This window comes from Accipiter gentilis, chromosome 16 (genome assembly GCF_929443795.1).
Source record: "Accipiter gentilis chromosome 16, bAccGen1.1, whole genome shotgun sequence".
NCBI classification, from domain to species: domain Eukaryota; kingdom Metazoa; phylum Chordata; class Aves; order Accipitriformes; family Accipitridae; genus Astur; species Astur gentilis.
In genome coordinates, this window is record NC_064895.1 from 28,560,364 (window position 1) to 28,575,799 (window position 15,436).

Sequence of the window (15,436 nt, forward strand, 5' to 3'; positions counted from 1 at the left end):
CTACCTGTTTGCAGTGTAGGCAATAGAGAAATCTATCACAATAATGGGTTACTCGTATTTACATCTGTATTTAAAATACTGTTCCAAGTACATAATTTTAAAAGCATCAGATCTGTTTCTTTTCAGGATTTGAGGAACATTGCTATATGTAATTTCATGTTTCACGGTGCTGATGGGAGTTTGACATTATATTAGACCTTAATAATGGAGTATCAAAAAAAGCCTAATTTAATATAGGGGTATGTGAATTCGTGTGGTCTGGTGACAGTGTGTAATGTATTTAATTTAAAGTTTTCTATGTATTATTATGACACATTTTGGCAAATAGTTATGGTAAAATATGAAATATATTTGGACTTAACCCTCTTGTGATCTATTCCTTTCGTACTTGTTATCTTTTAAAATTGGGATCGGTTAAGCTTGTTTACATTTATTTAAAAAAAAAAAGCGCAAGGAAAATAAAAGATGCGTATGTTTCTAGATTTTAACTTCTGTAACAAATAACTAATGAATAGTAATTCAGTGAGGAACAGATAAAAATGTGACACTTTCAGCCATGCAAATTACATAGGAAGGTAAATTTTTTGTTTCTCAAACTAATGGAGGTGCCTATGTCACTTATATTATGGTCTGTTATACATTGGAAGTGTTTGGTCCAAACCCATTCTGCTGTCCTTGGCTAGGCACAGCTATTAGTAATTTTGATGGGGAATTTTGCATGCATAAAATTGAGTGCACTTGGATGTAAAGATATGGACTTCAATCAGTGAGAGAAAGGAAAGCTTTCGGGAACATTAACATATTTGAGAGAACTTTTCAGTCCGTAAAATTCTACTGTGTCTTGTTCAGACTTTAGTTCCTCTGCTTGTAAAAGAAAATCTGAAAATAGAGGTTTTGTTTAAGTAGATAGTACCCAAATATATTAAGAATTTCTTCCTTTGCTTGGAAAAGAAGCCAAAAAGCTGTTCCTGCAGATTTAATTCAATTGCAAAATAAGTGATATACCCTATATTTTGCTAATGCATATCTATCTTGTGCTATAATATCTCCCATGTTGTTGCGATTCCTTCTCTGCAAAAATCTCCTTGTGGTATTATTTAATATCTTACACATATACAGTAAAATTATCTAGTACTCTACTCATTGCCCTAGATTAAAATCAACCGTCAGTTGTTAAAATGTACAGGTGAGTATATTTTGAGGTGGTGTCATTCACCAGTGGATTAAATTCTGCAGTTGGTAGTAGATTTTCTGCTGATAAAACTTCTGAATATTAACATTGATAGGATGTTGTTTTAAGCACATACAGGTATATGCATGATAATCACAGCTTCTGATTTTTACAGTAGTATAAATCTGGTGCACATCTACTGGCTGATGGTCTTGCTCCTGTAGAGGGAGCAAATACTGGATGCTATTCAGGCAACAACAGCAGGAAGACACTAACTGCTTTTACATAATTATTGAAGAATCCAAATCAAGCAAAAAATATCTCTTGCTTTGTTACAATGTTAGCTTGTGTGTTTTACTTCTTAGGTCAAGATGTTGTTTTCAAGTGCCTTGGAGAGAATATTCTTCAGAATGCCTTTGAAGGCTATAATGCTTGCATCTTTGCCTACGGGCAAACTGGTAAGTCCCTTCCGGACGTAAGCAAAAAATATTGTTGACGCAAATGGTGTTACATTCTGACTGAAGAGTCTTTTCATGGCTGTTGTGACATTGTTTCAGGAGAAATGCCTTTTAATGTAGATAAGAAATGTTTTTCTCTTTTGTAGCATTAGATATGAGGTGAACAGGATGAGAGATAGGATTTTGTCTGTTGCTGCTGGCTACCCTTATTTCTCACACCGTAGATTATAATCTTTGGAATGACCATGATCGTCCTTGAGTTCAGTGCATCACTCATATTTTCTGCTTCTGCAGTTAGAAATATTTTTAATCGTAATTTTAAATGTAATGTGCTAAAATGTGTATGCTTATGCAACTGTTTTTTCTCATTGTGGCACATATGTGGGTGTTAGTGGGTTGTTATCTGCAGTAAGACTACATCTACCTGAAGAAGTCTTCTGTCAGTTTGAACTAAATTTCTTGTTTTATTTTTCCTTTTAATTAAATAGTCTTTAGCTAAATGGTGTTTCGGTTACTTTAAAGTAGAAAACTGCACAAACATCTTTCACTGAAATGCAAACCTTTTTTTTTACCTCTTCTATTTCCTTTTCTGTGTTCCGCACAGCAAGAAACTTTGTTCCATGTACACTAATCATAGATTCACTCACACAGGATCTGGAAAATCATACACAATGATGGGTACTGCTGACCAGCCTGGATTAATTCCTAGACTTTGCAGTGGACTCTTTGAAAGAGCACAAAAAGAAGAAAATGAAGAGCAGTGTTTCAAAGTGGAAGTATCCTACATGGAGATATACAATGAGAAAGTCAGAGATCTTCTTGACCCAAAAGGGTAAGTAATTTGTGTGTCAACAGCACTGTGATGTCTTGTCATACACTCTTCCTTTCCATAACCAGTTTGCCTTAATGGATCCCATCTAAGGCATTTGTGTAGGATGGCTTTCACTTCTTCCTGACCTAAGTATCCTTTCATTTTAAATCAAAATAAAGTAGTAAGTCTAAAAGCTTGGAGTAAGCTCACCCTAATGCTAGCTTTTATGAAGTGACAAAAATGTCTATGTCAACATTTTATGTGTAGACATAAGGCTTTTTTTGTTTGCATTATAGTCCTTGTTCTGTGCTTTATTATGGTATTTGTAAGACCATCATGTTTGAGATCTGTCAGTGAGAAACTGACTTTCTGTAAATGTTGTCTTAAGTCAGTCATGTGCTTATAAATAACTTTTTTTTTCCAACCAGAAGCCGTCAGTCATTAAAAGTTAGAGAACACAGTGTTTATGGTCCTTACGTAGATGGCCTATCCAAACTAGCTGTTGCTAGCTACAAGGTAAGGATCAATTTCATGAAAGGCTTGTATTGACATCCTAAACACTAGGGTCCCTTAAGCAGATCAAAATTATTAAGCTACTCCTAATTGCCATGGCAGTAACATGGATTTTAGAGCAAGAGAGCTGTAGGATTGTTGTATTGTGATCAGAGGGGAGAACAGAGTTAAGAGCAGAAACTCATCTTCATCCTGTACTATTGAGTAATTCTGGAAGTAATTCAACTGTTTAATGAAACAGCTTTCCTCCCAAACTTAAGATGAGTGTATGCGGTATCCATGAGAAAGTGTTCCATGATTAATTACAGAACCAGGATTTAGCAGAGATGGGCTTTCAGTACCACGTTTTGGCTGTCATGCTACTGCCTAGTAATTTCACTTACCAGTAGCACACAGGCACACTGGAATTATAAACTAGTGGTTGTTTACAAGGCAAATACTTAAGAACGTTACATAAAGCTTGCTTGCTAGATAGAAAATGTTTATATATGCATTCACAAAATGCCCTAATTTTTAAGAAGCATCAATGTACTGTGGGAGAAATGAGTAAATGTGGGATGGAATTCTGTCATCTTAAGCAAAACATGAAAATGGTGCAGTTCTTCCTATTGCAGTCTGTCCAGCTATTCATCTACCTCCCTTTGGTGGTTTCTGTTAAGACAAGACACGTTGCATGCTTTTCCTTTACATGTTGCCCGGCAGCTTTGTGTAACAGAGCATACAGAGTCAAAAGTGGTCTGTGGTGGTCTTTTGTTTGATTGTTTTTTTGGTTTTTTTAGCACCATCCAGCTAGAGATGCTTAAATAAAAGTTAAGCCCAAGACTCTAAAGTTCTAACTATTTTACAGGATTGCTGTAAAATTCTGAAGCAGGCAAGCTGCATATTTCTCAAGTATCAAAACTTAACATATCAGAGGACTTTATAAGCTTTTACATGTAGGAGGAATATAATGACGTGTTTAGTGTAGTTCTGTTTTATAAAACTTTGAGCCTTATGTCAGTATTACAGATTTCAAGAACGTGTTTGACAACTGAGGCTAAAATGTTACAGTGTTCAAACATGAATTGCTGTTTCCTCACTTTTTTCTTTGCTTTTGAGTATTGCTATGTGCAGCCAGGTGCATCTTTTTATTGGTAATTTAATATCTAGGTAGAGTTGATGGATGAATACGCATGTCACAACATTGTGTAATTTATAGTTGTTACAGGGGAGATCACAGTATTTTTTCTCACACTTTATGTGAATAAATGGTAGGAAACTTAGTGGGAAAATACTTGGTGTATTTTACCAAAATGAGATTGTTTCAGCAGATAATTTAAAAGAATGTTAATGCAAATATGCTTATGGATGTGAAAATTGTATCTAGGACATCGAGTCCTTGATGTCTGAGGGCAACAAATCTCGAACAGTGGCTGCAACCAACATGAATGAGGAGAGCAGTCGGTCCCATGCAGTCTTCAAGATTATCCTCACCCACACACTCTATGATGTGCAATCAGGGGTAAGTAAAACAAGTTACAAGGTCGAAATGTTAAGCTTGGATGTGTGTCTCTTGCTTTAATGTATTTCATAAACTCATAGAAATGTTGGTTGGAGCTGCGTCATTTGCTACAGTCTCCTGCCCTTGTGCACTGCTAGCACTGGATCAAGTTAGCTATGGCTTTGTCTGGCTAAGTCCTCAATGCTCATGCACTTGTGCCCCAATGTAGGGAAATCAGTTTTAATAGGTTCGTAAGTAGAAATGTGTTTTTTGAAATGGAAAGCAAAAATGCAGGACCCAAGTTGCAGCAGACCTGCTGGAGAGTGCAGGAAGGATCTCCTAATCCTAGAATCTAAACTAAAGAAACACTTCTTTTTAAGCAACAATGTGTAGTACAGACTTGGAGCAGAAACTAAAGGTATAATGTGTAGATGAAAAATAAAAGAACACCTAAGTATACATCTGGTAATCTCCTTCAAGGGCTTATTTCATGCAAATATGTATAAATTATCAACTTTATAAAGAGAAACACTTACTCATTGCAAAAATTTTGCATCGTATGACTTTAATATTTTTATGTATATAAATTAAATATCTAAAAGACATTTAAATGTGAAAGTATTTTTCTTTACCTTTCCTTATACGTAAATGTTCCTTGGAGGAGGGATGTTAAATACATTTATGTTAATATTATTTAATCCCCCACAGAAAATGGTGATAAAGTAAAATTGAAATAGATCTATACCAAAACTGCTTAAACTTTGTTGATAGATTCTGTACTTGGGCAATTCTTCATTGTCTTCAAAGCTTTGGAGCAATTTTGAGTGTCCACGGAGTGAATCAAAGGCATGCACGTGCCTAAACATTGAAGACAATGTAAAGCATAGTAAGCGTTTGGATTTTTTTCCTCCTTATTTCTCAATCTCCACCAATCTTCTTATACAAAACAATTTTCCTTATTCTTTATTTGGTGTCGTCCCCCCCCCCCCACCCCTTGCACTTCAAATCAGCAGTCATACTATACTAAACTTTTTTATTTGCCATAGTTTGTCATTCTGTTTTTGCTGTGGCTGTACTGCATTCTTATCATCCATATTTTTGTGGGGTCATGGACAGTCTGTGGATGCAAAGTGGTAGTTCTGCTTGTCTGTCTTTTCTGCATCTTCCAGTGACCACTATGTGAGTTTCTGGAACAGATTTCTCTGTTTTCCCATCTGCTGGTCCTTTCAGTCCTGGAAATGACAAGTTTCAGTATGGCCTGATGATCACACTATATTTTGAGAGGCTTAGAGTAACGTTTTTGAAAGCATATTGATTCTAATTATCCTGTTAATTTAGGGGAATGTAGTACTTTGCAACTGTGATACTAAGAAGCTAAAGTCGTAGATGCTGCAGAAAAGCATGATATGAGCAAACTGTTCTCAAAGACAATTAGCTCTTCAACTTCAAATTAGCATATGAAATTCATGGAGTGTTTCAGAATGTCATTTTGGGTCAAATGAGATAAAAGGATTTGTAACAAAATCTGTCTTATAGGTTTGAATACTTGCATAGCTTGGATTGCTTTCTAGGAGGCTGTTAAGGATATAGGAGACTTTGCAACTGTAATAATTTTTGTAAATTATAACGTGCTTCTTATCATGTTCATTTTTAGTCTCTGAAAACCAGAAGAAACCTGGTATAAAATCTGAGATTTTTAGGAGACTTTTCAAGATGGGATTGTAAACACCATGTCTTTCTGACTCCTTGGCCTTTACTACCTCTGCATTTTTCTTGGTTTAGCATTTTTCTAATGTGCCCTGTGTACCCTCTCCTCTGGAGGTTTCTGAGATGTCTTGAAGATATTAGTGTATCTGACTTCACTTCAAATCCTCCTATTGTTTCTGAAGCAGCAGCTAGTGAGTTAACACAGGATACTGTTCAAGTCCAGTGATTTTCAAAGGTTTTGGAACAGCTGCAGAGATTCTACACCAAGAAATGAAGCTTGATTCTTGTTAGAAAATACGTCAAATATGTAACTTGAGTGAACTAACAGTAGCTGTTCTCTGGTTCCTTCTGTAGACGTCAGGTGAGAAGGTGGGCAAGCTGAGTTTGGTGGACTTAGCGGGTAGTGAAAGGGCAACTAAGACTGGTGCTGCAGGAGACAGGCTGAAAGAAGGAAGCAACATTAACAAGTAAGACTCTGTGATTATTTCTTTTGCTTTTTTCATCAGTACAATCATGACTGCTAAATACAGCATAGTTGCAAAATTGGATAAAGTCAATATAAGCTCTTGTAGCCAGTTTTCTTCTTCCCTTCCCTCTACTACTCTTTCTGACATACAATACTCTTAAGTGGTTGAATGAGATCCCTGCCTATTTAAAATGATTGGTATTTTTCATTCTGTACTTCTGTTTTTGCAACTACCACAAGTTGCATTGTGAAGACATGATTATTAAGGCTGAAAACATATACTAAAAACAAGAAGTAGAGCTTTTGTGAGAAAAATGATCAAAACCGTACTAGGAACTTTTTCCTTGGAGTTAATTTTTGGAGAGAAAGTCGCTGTCTAAATATGCATTTGACTGATGAATATGCATTGATGAATATTTATGCTTGTTAATGGCTGCTTGTGTTTTCTGTGCAGATCCCTCACAACTCTTGGGCTGGTTATTTCTGCCCTGGCAGACCAGGCTGCTGGCAAGAACAAGAACAAATTTGTTCCTTATCGTGATTCTGTGCTGACTTGGTTACTTAAAGTAAGTACTCCGATCTTGTTTTTTTAAAGAGAAATAAAAGGGAGGAAAAGGGGAGAAGAATCCCATTCAATGAAATAAAGCACTGTTCTTTTGTCTCGTTTTCTGGTTTTGATGTTAACCATAATTGTCTTTGGAAAATTAGCTGGATATAAGCCATTAGTACCCCTACAGACTAAATATGTTCCCTGTCTTCTGCTGACCTGTAATGGCCTAAAGAATAAAGAACTTTAAAAAAATAATAATAATAATAAAAAAGCACATTATCTTTTATGGGTCATTTTACATACAGCTTCACACACAACATTAGGGCTAATCTAATTTGGCCTATTGCCACATGCAACTGAATTTTACATACTGGTATGGTTAGCTGTGAAGATTTTGGTTAAGACTATTACCTTTTCCTAATTGTCTATTTGTTAATATAGTCTACTTTTGTCAGCAGAGTATAATTGCAGAACATTTTACCAGTTACACTCTGAGGAACGGTCAGAAGTCATTATATATCATATTCATGTGAAATGAGCAGTTAAATCATTTTCTGTACTGTATAGGACTCTATTTGATATTATTTGGGGGGAAAAAGAGTGTATCATGATGGCACTTGGATGAAGATCTGTAGGGTCTAAATGAAAAAACAAATCGTTAAATACGAGTTTTATGTTTGTCAAATTAAAAGGTAAGCTTTTGTTTTTGTTGTTCTTCCCACTTCGTAGATACAGTGGTCATAAAGTGTGGTAGCCTGATGACAAAAAATCTTGGGAGTGCAAGTTTGATTTTAGGTATAGTTGTCATCTGGATTTCTCCCATTTTCTGAATGAGTGGCAAACACAAGCATAGCTACTTCTGCCTGTAAAAAGCTTGCCTGCTGGTAAAGGTGGCTTGTCTGTCTTTATCTTATCTTGGCTGGTACAGCTTGAGTGGTCTTGGTTGAGTTGGATTTTGAAGGATTATCGAATTAGGTGTCAGATGTAGATGACTTCACTTTCATTTTTGTAACCCGTCATTTTGTTAAAATTTTTCTTTTTCGTCATTTGATTGGCAGGATGTTTCATAACCACATCTCATAGAAATACTAACTTACCAAGTTTCCTTTTTTTCCCTTGTGCTCTCTTTTATTGTTATCCAGGAGCAGCTAAGATATTTGTTAGTAGAAAGGTATAATCTGGGAAGAAACTGATTTTTGACACGACCAGCATTTTTTTTTGTCCTCTTACTTTTGTAGGTGCTCTGGCTAGATTTTGTTGTCTTGAATACTCTGCTTTGCTTCCCCACCCATTCTAAGCAATGCTTTTAGATGTTGTTTAAATTTGATGTCCCTATGATTTAACTGCACACGTGGAAAGAAAAAGATATTTGCAGGTTATACAGAGGTGTGGAGATTTAAAAAGATGTTTTCCTTAAGGAGATTTGAAAACAAAGTTGACTTCAATGCTTAAGTAAAATAAAATCTCTATTCATGTAACGCCTTGACACCACAACCCTTCATTTTTCTCAGTGCTGTCTTTTAATGAAACTTTTAGCATGACTACTGTGAAACGATTTATCTCTTCTCCCCAATGTAAACATCACAGATACTGGACATCAAGTAGTACAGTCATGGGGGCTACATAAAAATCAGAACGGCATAACAGAAATAGTGTCTATGCTTTTCTACAGTAAAATAAATCCTCATTTCACAGTGTTCCTTGCCCTAAGACTTTCTTAGTGTTTAAATATATTTTTTGCCTCTCTATATTTACACTGAGTTTTTAATTAAACAAGTGCTTTTTGGCTCTCTGTAAAGATGGGAACAAAACCAACGTGCAGCTTGCTTCAGTTTGCTCCAGTGGCATGTGTGCTCGGGTTCCTGATGTGGCTGTAATAGTCTGAGCAAGCAGAGTGGAAACTTTCCTAACGAATTTCTAGCGTTGTTGTTAGAATTAGTTATGCTGCTCCATTTCTAAACAAATCCAGCAAACAGACTGAAATTCCTGTTTAGCACCTGTCTGATGCATTGTAGCTATGATGACGATGGCCATACACAGCACTTGCTTTAGCTCATAAATAGAAGCACACTTTTGTTCTGCCTTCTTTCAAGCAAACCTTCTTTGTGTCTTTAACATCCAGCTATATTAAGTGCAAACAAAAGGTTTGGGGCTTTTGGGTTTTTTTACAAACAAGCTCATTGAAGAGAAGCTTTATTTTGAAGGGGGAAAATTTAAACATTTTTTTAATTAAAGATCAAAGGACGGATTTATTGGCTTAAAGAGGCCTTTTTGTAGAAGCCATGAGATGGTGGGCTATCTTTCTCTCTAGCTTTCAACTTTGAATTATGATGCCGAAGTGGAATAAATGTGTTCTAACACTAGGATTATGTGTCATATAGGGCCTCTCCACAAATCTGAGAAACTAGTAGAGTTCAGGAGACATTGAGATCTAACACTTTTTGTTTAATTTTACTGAGGATCTTTAGACAAAGTACCAGATGAAAAATGTTATTGCAAGAGGAGGCTTGAAGACTGGCATCAGGTTATGTGTAGGAAGCAGAATAAGTTGTCAGTGCTTTAACTTCTTGGTTTTGTCAAATTGTACTGGCACAAACATCTTGTTTTCCCATTTTAATTAGAAGCCCTGCATGTTTTACTGACAGCTGCTATTAAAAATACAATTTCTGATCTCTACATTTTAAGTTGTTTTCACAATAATCTTGGTGCTAGAGAAGACTGGGCTAGTTTAGTCTTAGAAATAACTTAAGTTATTTATTTCCACTCTGTGTGTCTCTACCACATGCAATCCCAGCCTTTCTAGGGTAATTTGCAGATGGTGTCTTCACTAATGAAAGGCTGGTTTACTATTTGCCTACCTTTCTTGCTTAACATTAAAGAAACCAGTGAAATCAGCACAATGGTTTTATACATAAAACTTTTTCGGACAGTCTGGCATTGGGCTTGAATAGCTACAATACAGAGCAACTTTACCCAACTTATAATGGGTGTTTTGTGAATTACGGTGTATCACTGTAACAGTGTTCTCAGCTGCCTGTACAGCAGAGTTGCAATTCAAATAATGAATTAATCCTATTTTGGAGCTAATTAGTGCAGTGAAGGAGGTTTCCAAAGTGCAAACCGTTAAGGTTTGATTTGGAAGTGAAGTACCTGGCCAGCTCCCTGATAAACTTAATCTTTTTATGCAGAACAGGGGTTGCGTTCCTAATTTTTGAAAACCATTGATGCATTGAAGAAAGTCCAGGCTTCTGTAGAGCCAGAAATCCTATCGAATGAGTCATGTGCTCTTGTTAGTAATTTTAAAGTTTTCAGTAGATGCTTTGGAAAAACATTTCTGTTATAGAGTGGATCCTCCCAAGCCATGTATTTATTGGAGTAAACATTGGCTGCTTCTCAGATGAGAAAAAAACCACGCTGGTATCGGTCAGAAGGCTGTTCTTTTCAGTTGACTTCTCTATAAATACTCTTACCTGCAAGTGCTAACAATGCTGGTGTACCTCACTGTGCTGAATACTATACAAATGAAATTATATTCTCTACCCAAAGAGCTAGCAGCACTTTTTCATGACCAGAGACAGCAGAGTGCTTACCAGTGAAGCAACATCAGTCTGTGTGGTCAGTGCTTGTCTGACCACTGAAGCAGCCAGACTGCTGTCAAACTATTTTAGGCATCATGCAGCAAAAGAGAGTCTTAAGGAAATACTTAAAGGGGTGTTTTAATGATTGCTAGGGAAAGTTACGTGTATGCTTTGTAATTGAAATGGTTAGACAAGCAGCTAATGTAGTCAGATTGTTCTAATGGCAATGCCTGACCTAGATTTCATGGGTTATTGAAGATGGAAGTTAATGGCATGGTTCGTCTCAGAAAAGGATATTGAGTAAAAAACCAAAAAACTCCAACCAAACAGAAAAAAAGATTAGCTGCAAAATTTAAACCAGAATATTTTATTTTATAGTCTGGCCAAAATTGTAACCCACAATTTTGCAATCAATAAAAAGATTGAACGCTTTCTTCCTTCCTTCCTCCACTCCCCTGATACACTGCCTTGCAGGAATGTGGTTTCACGCCCTTCTCTGTCAACCGAATTCCGAAAGGGTAATGTCTTACATAACTCGATTTAGATTTGTGAGCTGTTTAAGTGGGGGGAAGGGAAGGGCCCCATTCTGAAATGTTTATAAGAATAAAGTTAACTATATTGTTTATGAAGAGATCTTTAAGTAATTTAAATTAAGTACTTACTGGAGACGTCTCGCTTCCAGTCTTTAAAATAAGATATTCTGAATTCATCATGGTCTTTCCTGAGCTTCTTCAATAGTATCTGAGAAGTTTAATGCTGAAGTGCTTATATTTCTGGTTTATAAACCTAAGCAGAAAACATAAAGTGAACCTCTGAAGTCTTTACTAGGCACCCTAAAGCCCTAAAAACAGACTATTTTCATTCCTGTTAAAACTAAAACTAATTCTGAAAGCCAAGAATGACATTTCCTAAATGTGCTTAAATAAACCATTAACAACCCAAACAAGACTGAAAATAACAACTTTCCTTGATTTACAAAGCTCAAAATATTAATTTTAAACTGTGGAGCTCTGACAAAAATGTTTCTGTTATCAGTTGCCCCCATCTACTCCCAACCCTCGGTTATTATTTGCTGCCTAAGTTAATTGACTGGGTAAAATGAAAGACACCTTCTGTTTTAATTTTATAACCTCTACCACTTTCCAGGATAGCCTTGGTGGTAACAGCAAGACTGCCATGGTAGCAACAGTAAGCCCAGCGGCAGACAACTATGATGAGACCCTTTCAACACTGAGGTATGCAGACAGGGCCAAGAACATCGTTAATCACGCCGTGGTGAACGAAGACCCTAATGCTCGCATTATTCGGGAACTCCGTGAGGAAGTGGAGAAGCTGCGAGAACAGCTCACAAAAGCAGAGGTACAAATTTTAGTCTTGACTAGCCACTAAGTACTGTAAACCCTGTTGTCAGGACTTCCTTATCTGGCTCTCAAAAATGAATGCCACAAAGTATTACTACGTGGTATCTATGAGAAATCTCCCTTTACATCACTTCTTTCCATTTTTCTGTACATGAGTCTTGAAGCACAGGTGGTAACATGAGATACCAGGTTCTGGTATCAACATCTTGTTGAGCAATCTTGTTTTTATTGTGAGATACAGATCAAAAGCAAGAACACATGCAGGCAGGAGTAGGGGTAGAGTCTTAAGATTGTGGAATTTATAGGTAGAGGTTTGCCTGTGTATTTTAAGAATTCAGTGCGGCTACAGCCTGCAAGATGTGAATTCAGTTAAATAATGCTTGCTTGCTTACAAGCATTAACTGTTCTCCGCTGAGTCTTTTACAGGCGCTAGATAATATTATGAATATTTGCATAGCTACCTCAATGAAATTGTAAAAGGAGCATGGTCTAAATGTTAGATGAAGGCCAAGAACTAGTGTAATTCTGAGTTCTGTTCTCAAATGTGGCAAAGCAATAGTCATGTAATCCATCTGTTTTGTAATTCAGAAAAATTATGATTACACTATTTGCCTCATGAGTTATGCAGGGAATGCTGGCTGTGATATTAGAAATGACTAGTGAATTTTGGACTGTTCTCATTTGAGCTGTCTAATATGCTAGGCATCCAATAAATGTATATCAGTTTCTTTAAAGTATCTCAAGTTAAATATCTAAAACTTCCTCTAAAATATCAACCACAAACTTAATACTCCAAGAGGTGCAAGTGCTCCCTATTTGTTTCATTTGTGAGCGTTAATGCCAAAGTAATGGCAGACTTCCAAAGTAATGAAGTAGTGTTTCCTAAATATGAAGTAATAAATACTTCCTTTCCCAAGTATTAAAATCCCACCCTAGTTGTCATCTCAGTGGCATTGACAAAGAACATGGAAAAAATGGTGTAGTTTGCTATTAAGAGGCTACACAGTAAAGGTCAAAAACTACATTCATTGTCTTGTACTCCTTTCAGTTTATTACATTTGTAGCCCATCTAATTGTTCTTACAGAATTGTGCATAAATAACTTTTTATGTGAACAAAACCACTGACCCCTTATGACAGTCAGGTTACATTTTCAAAGTGCATTTGCAAATATAGAGGTTACTAAGTCGTGGTTTGGGTTTTGGTTTTTTTTTTTTTCCATTTTGATATCAGTATCCTTTTCACTCCTAACCAGGTGAGGCAGAACAAAACTTAACAGTTTACTTCCCCCCCCCGCCCCAAAGATTTAGGCATTATCCTCTTTTCCCCTTTTCTTTTTTAATCCACACATTTTGATCTTTTCTTGTTGAAATTAATATCACATGGTTTAATTTTTCTGTGCCAAGACCACAGCTTGTCCGTCCTAAGCTGGGAATTTAAACTAACTGCTTTCAGCAGAGAAGCACACCTGCTGGTCTGGTATGAGTCTGGGCCCGTATATCTGTTGTTTGTATAAGCATTGTAGGGAGTGAGGAGAATTACCTAGCTCATTTTGCAGTTGAAGCATGTGAAAATGTTGAGTAATTTTGGCCCAGGTCCAAATAAATGGACAAACAAGACTTAGATCTTGAGAGTAACTGGGCTTCACTTTCCTGTCGTGCTCCATAGTGTCCAGTGCCTTTGCACTGATCATGTTTTAGTAGTCATAGTAAATCTTTGTTCAGGAGATTCTTGGCTTCGCTTTCCTTCCTGGGGGAATTCATGTTCCCTTTTACCCTGTATTTAGGTATCTGAGATATTCAACCAGAAAAAGACTACATGGGACACATCAGCTGACAGTTTCTAGACTGTTGTGTCTTGAGGCAGAGGAAACTCCTGTCTTAAAACAGGATTTTCCACTCCTGGCACTTGTTTCTTTCCTTGAACAAATTGCTCTCTAAGGAGGCCACTCTGATTTGGATTACTGTGAGGAGTTTTGGTTTTATGGTAAGGGAATATCTGATGGAGAACGATGCTTGCATTGTTTAATTGGCATTGCATAAATGCCTACCAGCCAAAACCATTTTTGTCTTGGTAGCAGTAATGAAATAACAACATAAGGAAGTCCACAGGCTCTCTGTTAAAGGTGGTAGAGGAGGAATATGCCAGTACTGAGGCTGGAGGAAGTAAATAAATGTAGTATAAAAATGTTCATGTCCTTTCAGTTTTTGGAGTGTCTGATCAGTGGCGGTGGGGTATCTTCTTATTCTCAAGTTAGTCCTTGGATGGAACGTGGGCCTTTGACTATTTCACAAACCAAAATTAGAGCTGTGATAGATTAGCAAGCAAATTGAATTCCAGCGTCCAGAAGCACACCATAAGGCTTCCTTTGATATTTGCTCTGTAAAATGCATATGTAGAAGTGGATAACCAGAACACCTAGGATGCCTCGATATTTGCTGTAGAAAGAAAAAAATCACATCCATCAGGCCGTATAAAAATGAACAATAAAAATATTTTTGTGGTTTGGTGGCATGGCAGTTTAAGTGACTGAGATGTTAAGTGGCAGCTGAGACAATGGTGGCTAGCCAGATCAGCAGTGTCTTGAGAAACAAGATTGGTTTAGATATGAGTCATTTAGGATACTTGTATCGGTATAGAAATGAGATTAGTTTGTGTTTGAATATCTTTGTGCAAATCTGCCAGTATCATGTAATATAAACTCCACTTTAACATCTGTACTTGAAACTAATTAAACTAACTTTTTTGATGGATTCTGCATTTATATGCAATATGTATTTTAAAAACTCCTTTACTTACTGGTAAGTATGCCTTGGAAAACAAGTAAAGTTATGTTTCCTTTTTTCCTCACCTGTGTGACAGTGATGTGAAGAAAACAAAGCACAACAAAGAAGCTTTCCTGTTTTATTTGCTTTTGTTTCTGCAGGCTATGAAATCACCAGAATTAAAAGAACGATTGGAGGAATCAGAAAAGTTGATTCAGGAAATGACTGTGACCTGGGAAGAAAAATTAAGAAAAACTGAGGAGATAGCACAGGTTTGCTTCTTTCTTCCCTGCCCCCCCCCCCCCTTTTTTTTTAATGAAAAATAGGTTTGTTTCCTTTGTTTGTCAGCTCATAGAGATTGTCTGAATCTCTCCCCTCCCCACATTTATGGGTAAGTAGGTCAAGCTTACTGCCCTTTTGAAAAGCTTCACTTAATTCCTGTGATAGCTGGGTGCCTCCCAAATCACTATTCCAGTGACAATAATAAATTGTTACTGTATGCAAATGGAGAAGTTATTTAAAAAGAATAATAATCCATGGATGAGAGGATTACAGGGATTTTGTATTCTTCAGACAG

At 36.6% G+C, this 15,436-nt stretch overlaps 1 protein-coding gene across 5 annotated transcripts in view; it reads left to right on the forward strand.

Annotated features, from left to right (window-relative positions):
* Positions 1 to 15,436, forward strand: part of KIF13B (kinesin family member 13B) — a 129,763-nt gene that overhangs the window by 53,621 nt on the left and 60,706 nt on the right. For 4 of the 5 annotated variants that reach the window (XM_049819205.1, XM_049819207.1, XM_049819206.1 and 1 more), the window contains exons 5-12: positions 1,537 to 1,629; positions 2,281 to 2,461; positions 2,869 to 2,956; positions 4,320 to 4,454; positions 6,495 to 6,607; positions 7,061 to 7,172; positions 11,881 to 12,093; positions 15,021 to 15,131. In XM_049819205.1, the coding sequence (XP_049675162.1) occupies positions 1,537 to 1,629; positions 2,281 to 2,461; positions 2,869 to 2,956; positions 4,320 to 4,454; positions 6,495 to 6,607; positions 7,061 to 7,172; positions 11,881 to 12,093; positions 15,021 to 15,131 (1,046 nt within the window). Of the gene's footprint in view, positions 1 to 1,536; positions 1,630 to 2,280; positions 2,462 to 2,868; positions 2,957 to 4,319; positions 4,455 to 6,494; positions 6,608 to 7,060; positions 7,173 to 11,880; positions 12,094 to 15,020; positions 15,132 to 15,436 lie in introns of those variants that run through there. The other variant, XM_049819209.1, reaches the window with a different exon arrangement.